This window comes from Panthera leo, chromosome A2, assembly GCF_018350215.1.
Source record: "Panthera leo isolate Ple1 chromosome A2, P.leo_Ple1_pat1.1, whole genome shotgun sequence".
In the NCBI taxonomy this organism is placed as follows: Eukaryota; Metazoa; Chordata; class Mammalia; order Carnivora; family Felidae; genus Panthera; species Panthera leo.
The window spans coordinates 53,389,284-53,401,375 of record NC_056680.1 but is presented as its reverse complement, the minus strand read 5'-3'; the positions used below and the strand labels follow the sequence as shown (position 1 = coordinate 53,401,375).

Genomic DNA, 12,092 nt, shown 5'->3' with positions numbered 1-12,092 from the left:
TTTTAGGCAAGACAATGAAAAGTAGGAGTATCATATCCCAAAGATAGGATGTTAAGGTTAAGAAACATGGGAGGGAAGCAGAGCATTTAATTTATCTGCTCATTTATCTGTTTTGAAAGGTGTAAGTAGCACCAGGAAATAAGATACAGGAGACAGAAGTTTAATTGAGAAGGGAAAAGCCCTGGTTGGCCTAGAGGCATATGCTGGTACAGGTCCTGAGAGGAGAGATTAGCCAGTATCCCAAAATGAGATGGAATAGGCAATGGTTAAATTGAGCAGTAAGACAAATTTAAAGAATGGCCTCTCCAATAAAGTCATTTCCTTTTCCAAAGGTTTTGGGTAACAGGCCGTCCTTTATGCTGAACAGCCTCCCCCAGGCTTGGCCTAACCAACGCTAATGACATCAGTCTCAAGCAGGGTGTATAATGAGACCCAAGCTGTTCTACTGCACCAGCCATGGCCACTTTTCCACATCCCCTACCCTCTCAGGAGTCCATACTTCTGCATGACTTTTTCTATCAATGCAAATCTTAACTTTCATAAGTCCTGGCCAAGAGATAACATAACACCCCTGAGAGAGATGCTATCAAATAAATAACATGACCACGTAAGATAAAGAACAAATATCTAGTCTCATTGGAAATCACATTTTGGATTTTTTTTTCTCTCCCATATTCCTCTCTGAACTATTTCTTTCCACTAATGCTTAATTTGATTTTGCAAGATAAGGAGAAAAGAGAGAGCCAAACAATTCTATTTCAGTTTTGTGTAATCAGGGACTGGATTATTTTAATTTGGCCCAGTTTCTCTTTCCTTTTCCAGACCCTAACAAGAGGCAATTCTGCCTCTATCTAGACCATTAATGATGTCCAGGTTGGTTAGCAAATATTGGGCGAGTGAGAGGCTCTCTGTTCAAAGTCCAGAATTTCAAAGGGGCATAGGCAAGAGTTTTTAATTCAATTAAGCAAATACATTCTGAGTAACTGTTATGGGCAAAGCACAGTGTTAGTTACTATAGGGGAAAAAATGACAAACATTTGGCCTCTGAACTTGAGAAGCCCATAATCAAGCATTTTGCGGCCCTTTCTCTTAAAATCCTTAATACTCGGTTATCCCATAAAGAGTCTACAATTATCTTATTTTTAACTCAAAGATTTAGAGCCAAATCGCCAATTGGCGTGAGGTTTTAAAGTGATTTACAGTGGACTGGGCTCTCTGCCTTTCAGTGACAGGGAAGAGTATACCAGTCACTGGTAGTGTACATTTAAATTCTTGCCTACTTGGGGGATTTTTTTTTTTTTTTTTAAATGCCTTCCTCCTATCTTCCAGGTACTATTATTAAATTGATGGGATTTCCAGCTTGGATAGCAGGTCTGGAGTGGGAGATAAAGAGAATGTGAGAAAGCAGTTCCTGGAAAAAAAATGGCCCAAGGCAAAAGTGTGGAGTAAACAGTTTGCTTTAGGGTTCTTTCCCTGTCCAGCTCCCTTCCCAGCTCCAGGCCTCCCAGCCTCCAGGTCCCTATCCCACACTGGCTCTCAGCAAGCTGCTAAAAATGTGCCTTACACAGTTAACTATTTCTAGCCATGTCACCAGTTCTCCTTTTATTTCCCTCCCTTCAAACGAACACAACTGTTTTCCATAGTCACATCAGCTACAAAGATGTCTTCACTTGCTTTTGTTTTGCTGTGCCCCGATTTTTTTCATTAATGAATACACAGACTCAGCTTTACTAAGACCTATAGTCTGTAGTCCAGCCTGTATGTGAGACAGTTGTCCTAGCTGCTATTATTTGGGAGGAACAAAAGAGTAAAAGACAAAAATTTCCTGGCTATGAATATATTGGGATAGCAGGACAACGTAAAAGATTACTGTCATTCTAAAAAGTGATAAAAACAAATCATAAGCCAGCATATTTTCCCAAGGTGAAGCTTTCCAAGTGCATTTGTCAATTTGGCTCATTTCTAGCCAATGGGGAAGTAGCTTCCAAGAGGGGGTATCATGCTCAGAATGCACTGAGGTAGAAGCAAGGAGGCCTGCATCATAGGCCTGGTTCTGTTGTGTGCTAACTGCGTGATCTCAGGACAAAATGTCCAACCTCTCTGCACTCCAGTCTCCTCATCTTTAAAGAGGGAATAATAATAGGAGCTCTAGGATAGTTATGTGTCTTGAGCATAATGAATGTGTAAGAATTGTTTTTAATTGTGGAGAACTGGACCATACTGTTAAGGTATCAGTGACTCTCCTGCAGTCAGGAAACTCATTGTCCTTCAGTGTCCAAAGACCATTTGGCTCTTTACACAGCAATATCCCACTGGAGTTTTCTTTTTCTATTAGCTGATAACTACTCTAATGGTTTACAGCTAAAAGGAAAAAAAAAAAACCACATCGTGAGATAGTCATCAAAATACATTAAAGGCTAATGAATATTTTCCCCGAAATATAACTGAGTGGGGGACTAAGTTACACATATCTATAAAGTAACTGCATGCCTCTCCTGGAGGTGTTCATTTGAAAATAAATGATGGCACAAAAGGGCTTTCAAGGGCTGGGACGGTGTCTTCTGAACATGTTCTGCGCTTCTTACAACCCTAGGAACCTGCTGCAGATATTACAATCAAAGGCAGACCCCTGCCTGTGAAAACAGGTACGGAGATGTGACCCAGGTCACATTGCAAGCTGATGGCAGAACTGAAATTCCGGTGTAGCTGTGTTTTGTTTTAATACAGTTCCATGTTGCTTTCTCAGCTTCCTATCAAGGAAGAGTTCTGCTTTGGAACATCTGACTTAGTAACAATTATAGCCTATTCTGGGTTTTCCAAACAGTGGTAATCAAAGAGGCTGCAGATGTTTGGAATCTACGGGAGGAGTAGCCCAGGCAGCTCAGAGCCTCACAGAAGATAAAACTCACATACGTAATAAGAGGATACAGCCTCTAGCTGCCCAGGAACAATCAACAGAGCTACAGGGAAAAATACTTAGATGTATTTTTATGCCCCCACATGGAACTTTGTAAGAAGTGACTCTAGCAGTTCTCCTGAATTGTAAAATAATGGGACTGAATACCTTTTCCAAGCCTAGGTCAGGCCATTCCCAGAGAAAGCAGGGCTGCTGGGATGGATATAGTTGTGGCCAGTTATTCAGTTATTCAGGCTTTTTACTATTCTCAAAGAATTTGTTAGGAGAATTTGAAGGACTTTTTCCCTTTTCAAAATAAGTTTTACTTATCCTATCTGAAAACATTTCCTTTCCTGTGTTTCAGACACAGCCAGCAACATGTAACAGCCAACAGCTGAACATTGACTCTGTATATGTGTGTGTAACAGGGTGAATTATTTTCTCAAGGACAAAACAACAACAACAACAACAACAACAAGGAACCCAGCCACCCCAATGTAGACAGCAGAAGAGAACTAACTGATTTGTCTGTTGTCTTTCCTGTCAAGATCGCCCTCGCCTTTGCTTTGGTCAGCGGGAAGGACTTTATGTATGAGTCATACAAATGTTTTGCCAGGGCCCGGAGATCTGCCGACTCTGGATTCAGCTGGTCGATATCACTGGAGATCTCCGCCAACAGCTTCTCTTTCTCCGCCTGTGGCATCCGCCCAAACCTGATGGCTATAGAGGGAGAGAAATGACAAGGATACATCACTGAATTACTGCTGCTCTCCCCTGGTCCTAGTGCCCAGACCGTAGAAAGCCCCTCCTTCTCTCTGCCAATCTCAAGGTCTTGTTTTTCTATCTCCAACTTTGTTCACGTTTTTTATTTCATGGCAATAGCACAGGCTGTCGGTAAGAATTAAATTGTTCAGTTCTTTAATTAAAATAAAATTAATCCATGATCTTGCTAGGAAGGTGAAAGAATCTGAAAGTGTAGCAAAGAAATTAAAGTATATTTACTTACACATGAAATAACTGAGGACCAGCTCCTACTGATCCCTCAAGACCCAATTCAAATGTCACCTTCTTTGTGAGGCTTTTCTTGACTTCTTCAAGCAGCATTTATTATTTATTTGCCTGTACTCCAATAGCCTTTGGTACATACTTCAATGACAACGATTTCGAAACTGTGCTTTTTAATTTTATAGTCTATTTATCTCACTCTAGAACACTATCCTGAAGGCCACGGACAGTGTCTTAATCATTTTTGTATCCCCAGCCCTTAATATACAGTCAGGCCCTAAAAGGATCACAAATTCTTTCACAAATTGAAGGAAGGAACTGTGCAGAATTCAAAGTTGTACAGACAGAGGCTCTGTTCTCACAGAGTCTGTATGATTTATTTTGTCCATGTTATAAAGAAATATGGATGGTGCTTTCTTTCATGTTATTAGACCTTTTACATTTAGTAGAGAGAAGCCATAATCATTCCCCTGACTCTCTAGGATTACCACTTAATGATGTTTGTCAAAAAGACCATTTCCTTACTTAACATTTGGCTTCCTGTGGGGTGAGGAAGTGTAAAGAAGAAGAAAACTAAAGAAAGAAAGGCAAAGAGGAACATTTAGCAGAGGTTAGTAAGGTCTAGGTTGGGGGAAAAATCATGTTTGTACCTCTTTCAACTCAGATGGTTCTCCCCTCCCCCACCAATACGATCTGCAAAATATTTTGAATAATGCTACCTTTGGGCCCCACTTTGGACTCTCTACATTTTCCCATAATAAGGACATTTGGATATCACAGCCAATATTACCCTGTGTGTAGCTCTACTCTTACACTTCCCATGTGGTGGCACAGTTGTGTGTTTTTGTGACCATTTCCCCTTGAGGGCCCAGACTGTCATATTCATTTATATCTCTAGCACTTAGTTGTGCTCTGTGGGTGGTTGCTGAATGCAAGAATGAATAAATGGATGATTCCCTGCTATATGTTATTATGCTAAAGGTAGCATTCTACCATAAACACATTTCCATCTGAATACTTAGTGAATTTCATTTACAATTGGCTAGAGGAGAGACTGCTGTGTACCCCTGAGTCTCAAATTCATATTCACTTCAGTTGACCCTATATAAGCTCTATCACTAACTAATACAGGTATTGTGTTTGGGGGGGTGGAGTGGCTCCTTTGTGGTCTCTGACTTAGAGGGGAAGAGAATCTTACCTCTCAGTTAGGATGCTTTTAAATTAAATTAGCCTATATCCATTTGGTAAATCTATCCTCTGCCCATGACCTCTTCAAACAGAAATCTTAAAACAATCACCACTTTTTGGTCAAAAATCTTGTCTATCTACTCACTCTTCCCCATTCTTTTTTTAGTTCCACAGGGATGGGCCATGAATGGTTGCTCACATTCTTATCACAGTCCCCCACCCTTCTGCCCCAGATTGTTTAGGTCCCACAGGATATGATCTTATTACTTATTGTATTCTCTTTCTCAGCACTGATCACAGTAATTATCTACAATGTTTTCTTGTCTCCCTTATGTAATCTCCATGAAGGCAGGAATCTTGCTCAGTATCATATCCTCCGCACTCAGTATAATGTCCAGCACATGCTAAGTCTTCGTGTAATATATACTGGAATAAAACAGGAAAAAAACCCCACAAACTCCTGAGAACCAGATAGCAGATTCCTTTCAAAATCATTTTCTGTGAAGCCAGTCCCATCATTTGCTTCCCTGTACTATATTTATTACTTTTTTTTATCAGCAGTTCTCAGTTGAGAAGTATCGAACCGAGGGGAGGCAGGGCATATTAGAATCACTCGATAACTTCTAAAATTATGTATCTTCCATGGAAAATGGTGTTGATACGCCATCCCTCCTCCCAATGAGGAGTGTATAAAAAACCTGGGGTTTCGGACAGTTTAGGAAAAGCTTCTCAAATAATGGGCTGCTGTTGCATTCATATATTAGCTCAGGTAGCAAACTAATACTGTACTTCTATATTGGTTTATGTTGGTTATTCTACTAGAATCTATGGGTACTGAGTTTTCTCATCTTTGCTCCTGGGTGCAATACACATGGTAGGTATACAAAAAAATGCTTGATGAATTAAACTTTAAAGTATCAAGTTTAAAAACAGGAAGTTTGTTGGGAATGCAAGCTGGTACAGCCACTCTGGAAAACAGTATGGAGGTTCCTCAAAAAACTAAAAATAGAACTACTCTACGACCCAGCAATTGCACTACGAGGCATTTATCCAAGGGATACAGGTGTGCTGTTTCGAAGGGGCACATGCACCCCCATGTTTATAGCAGCACTATCAACAATAGCCAAAGTATGGAAAGAGCCCAAATGTCCATCGATGGATGAATGGATAAAGAAGATGTGGTACATATATATACACAATGGAGTATTAGTCAACAATCAAAAGAATGAAATCTTGCCATTGGCAACTACGTGGATGGAACTGGAGGGTATTATACTAAGTGAAATTAGTCAGAGGAAGACAAAAATCATATGACTTCTCTCATATGAGAACTTTAAGAGACAAAACAGATGAACATAAGGGAAGAGAAACAAAAATAATATAAAAACAGGGAGGGGGAGAAAACAGAAGAGACTCATAAATATGGAGAACAAACAGGGTTACAGGAGGGGTTGTGGGAGGGGGGATGGGCTAAGAATTATGGCACATTGAAGGGAGAAGAGGTTTAGTGTAAAGCGTGGAGACAACCCAAATTCTCTAACAAAACAGAGTGGCTGGAATCACCAACAATCTGTGGCTCTTTATGTAACAGAGTGCACAGTGCCATCTCTTTACACAATGAATAATTACTGACTATCTACTGTGTGCGCAACATTGTTCTAGGCTCTGGTTAAATTTTTACAGGTAATAAAGTATAAATATACACATCTAGGAAAATACTTTTTTTCCTAAAAGGTAATCCAAAAAGTTAATTTAAAATAAACAGCCAAAAGGGAGTGGGAGGTAAAGACTTCCAGTTATGGGATGAATAAGTCACAGAGATGAAAGGTACAGCATGGGGAATATAGTCAGTGGTACTGTAATAGCATTGTACGGTGACAGATGGTAGCTACGCTGTGGGGAGCACAGCATAACACATAGAGACGTTGAATCACTATGTTGTATACCTGAAACTAATGTAACATGGTGTGCCTACTATATTTCAATTAAAAAAAATTATAAAATAGGGGCTCCTGGGTGGCTCAGTCGGTTGAGCATCCGACTGCGGCTCAGGTCATGATCTTGTGCTTCATGAGTTCGAGCCCCGCGTCGGGCTCTGTGCTGACAGCTCGGAGCCTGGAGCCTGCTTTGGATTCTGTGTCTCCCTCTCTCTCTCTGCCCCTCCCCTCCTCGTGCTCTCTCTCTCTCAAAAATAAACATTAAAAAATTTTAAAAAATAATAATAATAAAATAAAATTTCTGTTAGGAAGAGCCCAGCCAAACATAGCCACCTATTATATTTGCTAATCTTGGTTTTCTGTAACATAATAAAAACAGCCAAAAAAAGCTTCTGAAAATTAATTTAGAATTAGGACATATTAAGGCAAAAAGCCTTCTGCTACGATCTAAATAATATGTGAATTTTTAGAAGTCAAAGTTCTCCCAAAAGGCTAGCTCTTATGAACAAGTTTTCCGTATCATTAAATGCTCATTAAATGTGCTCATGCTGCACATCAGATTCAATTAACTATTAATGCAACTAATCAGATAGGTGATTTTAGCATTTTTATATACCAGAGGTTCAACAAAACAGATAAAAAACACATTCTATTTGGTGAAACTAAATTTGCATAAAACATGGAAATCTGAAGTTGTAGAGGAAATACCATTTTTTATTTGTATGCATTTTTAAAAATTTTTTTTTTAATGTTTATTTATTTTTGAGACAGAGAGAGACAGAGCATGAATGGGGGAGGGTCAGAGAGAGAGGGAGACACAGAATCCGAAACAGGCTCCAGGCTCTGAGCGGTCAGCACAGAGCCCGACGCGGGGCTCGAACTCACGGACCGCGAGATCATGACCTGAGCTGAAGTTGGAGGCTTAACTGACTGAGCCACCCAGGCGCCCCTATTTGTATGCATTTTTTAAGGGAGAAACTCAATTTTATTTTGCTGCTTTTGAGTCCTATGTAATAATATCTATCTACCGCACGTGAGGTGGTGAGATAAGGCACAGAAAGTGTTCAGCATAGCACGTGGCACATAGTAATGCTTAATAAACCCAGCTTTTGTTACTTGTGGATGAAGTGGTCTAAGTTAACCATGTTTACTGTGGACTATAGACCAGACTACAGATATCATTTTGTAGTCAGGGACACAGACCTAGATTCTTTCCCATAGATACAGAACAAATCCTGAAAACCTCTTCTATCTATGTATGTCTCTATCTCTCTGTCTTTAACTTGTTTAAGGAATGGTGTACTAATTCTTAAACCTCAGTTTCTACCCATTGGGTAGAGCATCTGAAAACCAAGAAGAGGGGGGAATTCTCCCTTTGGATTGCTGTTTCCGATAAGACTGAAATTAGAGCTTAAGAAATAGAAAACGAAAGTTCTGGGTTGGGGACCAGAAATATAAAGGCTGAGTGTGCCCATATAAAAGTATATTTTTCCACATCTTCCACTATTGCTTCAAAGACAGAGGAAAATGCTCCATGTGTTCCTATGAGTCACTGAGGGAGTACTCTTGGCCTCTCTGGAAGACAATGAAATTAACACTACACTTCAAGTAGTCAGGAAGTCAACTTTCTAGTTTCAGCTCAGTGAAAAACTATCCAAGTGGCTTAACTTCTTTGGTTTTCAACTGGTTTATCTATAAAATGAGGGACTTGGAAAAGAAGACTTCTAAAATTTCCTTCTTTTAGCTCTAAGTTTAGCTATAAAATTCTATAAATCCTGACGACATATAATGTTGCAGAACATACTACACTCTTTCTTTCTTTTAAGCAATTTTTATCTAGTCCCTGAAGCCCTGAAGAAAAAAAAAAAAAAAAAAAAAAAGACACATTATGTCTGTTCTAAAGATCTAGCACCTGACAAACAGCAACTTCCAAAATACTGGCATTCAGTGTCGTATAATTAATCACCTACAGAGAATTCATATTGCTTGGTTTTAAAAAAATCTGTCATTATCAGCATCAGTATGCAGCCTTCAGGAAGAAGAGGTTTGTAGAGACTCAGTTTCTGGTGAAAGTGTATTAGCTTGCCTTTATATAATACACTTTTACTGAACTGAATGCAGTTCACTGCTACCATATAACAGATTCAGTACTGTGTATTTAGTGTTGATTTACTGAACACATGCAGTACTTAGATACCCTGCTCTTTGGATATCAGTATAGTGCTAAGAAACAATATTTCTTAATGACAGTTAATAACACTCTTTTAAAACACCTATCTAATTGTAGGAGCATGCAACACAAATGTTACTTAATTTTAAACATTAAAGCGATTTTCAAAATAATAAATCAGAAAACAGAAGAATGAATTGAGTTGTACTAAAAGTATTTTTGTCTGTCAACATCTAAGGGGTGAACTGGCAATCATACTAGGCTTTTGAGAATTGGTAAGGCTATGTCTCATGGTCAATTTTAACATTTATTTTGTAAAAGCCTATGTAAATAAGACAGATAATACTATTGCTTTTAACAGGTCTGTTGCCAATAAGTTATGTTTTTCTACCCTTCTTTTTTTAATGTTTATTTCTGAAACAGAGAGAGACAGAGTATGAGTGGGGGAGGGTCAGAGAGAGAGGGAGACACAGAATCTGAAGCAGGCTCCAGGCTCCAAGATGTCAGCACAGACCCCCATGCAGGGCTTGAACTCACAAACCGTGAGATCATGACCTGAGCCGAAGTCGGATGCTCAACCGACTGAGCCACCCAGGCGCCCCTCTACCTCTCTTTCTTGAGAAAACACTTGTGCATTCTGAGGTTGCGCAGAAAGCACTGCCAGAGCAATCTAATAACTATCATTTTCTTGCTCCTCTAAGTAAAACAAGGAGCAGCTTTAGCACTAATATGAAGTGATTTTTATTCAGGGGTAACATTGTCAAACTATCTGCAGAGGACATGTAAACATTTGTCTAGGTTTCTTCACAAAGCAGAGATGGGCAAAACACCCCTGGCCTTACCTGACTCACTGATTCCCTGAAGTCTTACCTGAGATCATTGAATTCACTCAATGAACACCTGTTTGATGCAAGACACTGTGCTAGACAGACTGGACTGGGGGAATAGGAGGACAGGACATGTCTAGTAGGGGAGAGCCTATATATACACAGGTTATTCTCTCTCATGTACCTCTCTTCACTAGCTCCTTCCTTTCCACCTAAGCGGATGTTGAAGATTCTAACCCTGGTTATAATCTCTTCAGTCCATCTTTCCTCCACCACTGAAACTACTGAAAGAGTAGTCTTTCTTCCTTGCCTGCATTTGTCACTACTTACCTCCCAACCTACTGCAATCTTGCTTACGCCTCATTTAAATTTCCAAAACTTTGCTCTTAAAAGTCCCCATTGCTTTTTCTCACAGCCAGATCTAGGGGCCTCTTCGGAGTTCTTGTTTCTGCTTGAGCACTCCAGCATTCACTCTCCCAGCTTTTGCTACTGTTGACCTTCTTCACCCTGTGACTTTAAAATGTTCTCATTGTGGTTTCTGCTTTTCTGGTTCTCCTATCTTTCTGCCTATGTTCCAGACCTTTATGATGGCCCCTCTTCCTTCCCTTATATTCTGTTGTTCCTAATTCATTCTTCTAGCTCACAAAATGTGCTCATAACTCCTGCCCTCTCTTTTCCTGAGATCTGGACTGTTAGTTTTCTCTTGTTTCTATATTCTTTTATATATGGATGCTGGATATCCTGTAAGACCCTCAAATGCAACTTTAAAAATGAATTTTTGTTCTTCCCCTCCAGTTTCCTTTCCCTGTTTCCCTTTCTTAGTTAATTCATTCTATCACCCGACTAGATACCCTGAACAATTTTTGATGACCCCTCTTTCCCTCAGACACTTGCATTCACTGGTCACTGCTCCGATATTTTTCACAATTTAATTTCTTCTCACTAACCCTTCCCACTGTCTTGGTTCAGAATATTGCATTTGTCTTATGAATTTCCCTGTTTCTCTAACTTATCCTTTTTACAGCTGTCAGTAGTTTAGATTTGGGCAGTATAGATCTGATCACTCCCTTGCTTTACAAAGCAGAGTGTGGGTGTCACAAGAAAGGTTTAAAACACAGAGGGAAGAGGGGGAATTAGAAAGTCTTACAGAAGAGAAGGCATTTGAATGGGGCCTTGAATGCCTGGTAGGATTGTGACAGGGAGCCAAAGGACATAATAAACAGAGGGAAAAGGAGGTGGAGGCTAGCTTGTACGTAGCCACGAATGCCATGTGGGTCTCAGCACAAGCTACCATGTGCATCAGGACCTCATCCATTGTTATATTTTCTGAAAATTAACATTTGGATAATTTTTCCTTTATATTACAAAGAAGACTTTAAAAAAAACCCCAAGTATTAAAATTTAAACTTATTTGCCATTCAGGCTTTTCTTTTTTACAAGGAAGGAGAGAACTGACTTGTAAAATGCTGAGTGCCACAAATATCTGTGAAGCCCTTTTTCTGGATTTTTATGAAGCTGCTGAGAAATTATTTTTAAAGTTGTCAGCATTTTTTTTAAATAACAGAAAAAAAAAAACCCATACATTATATAATAGGATGTCCTAATCAGTAAAGCTAAAGCTTCACTAATTTTTACATTTATGAAAAGCATAATTTTCATTCAAATCTCACTGGCATAGGGAAAACCTAACTGAATGACTCATAAGTAAGTCAATTCTTCTCTACTTCACATTATTTTTTAAAAAGTAACAGGCTATACTTATAATTTTATTATTTAGTTCATACATGAAAAGCAGCTCCAAATACGAAATATTCACTATTCAAAATTTATTTTTATCTTATCTTATCTTAATTTTATTTTAGAGAGGACAAGCAGAGGAGAGGGGAAGAAGGGGTGGGGAGAGAGAGAGGGAAAGACAGAGAGGAAGGCAGATATCCTAAGCAGGCTCCTTAACGAGGAGCCCGACACAGGGCGTGATCTCACAAATGTGAGATCATGACTTGAGTCGAAATCCAGAGTCAGACACTTAACTGACTAAGCCACCCAGGAACTCCAGTAGTCAAAATTCT

The 12,092-nt window shown here is 39.4% G+C and overlaps 1 protein-coding gene across 5 annotated transcripts in view; it reads right to left on the bottom strand.

The window, feature by feature from the left end:
- The window catches only part of PPARG (peroxisome proliferator activated receptor gamma), a 134,512-nt gene that overhangs the window by 23,915 nt on the left and 98,505 nt on the right, over positions 1-12,092 (bottom strand). For all 5 annotated transcript variants that reach the window (XM_042911103.1, XM_042911077.1, XM_042911089.1 and 2 more), the window contains exon 6: positions 3,417-3,616. In XM_042911103.1, coding sequence (XP_042767037.1) covers positions 3,417-3,616 — 200 coding nt within the window. The remainder of the gene's footprint in view (positions 1-3,416; positions 3,617-12,092) is intronic.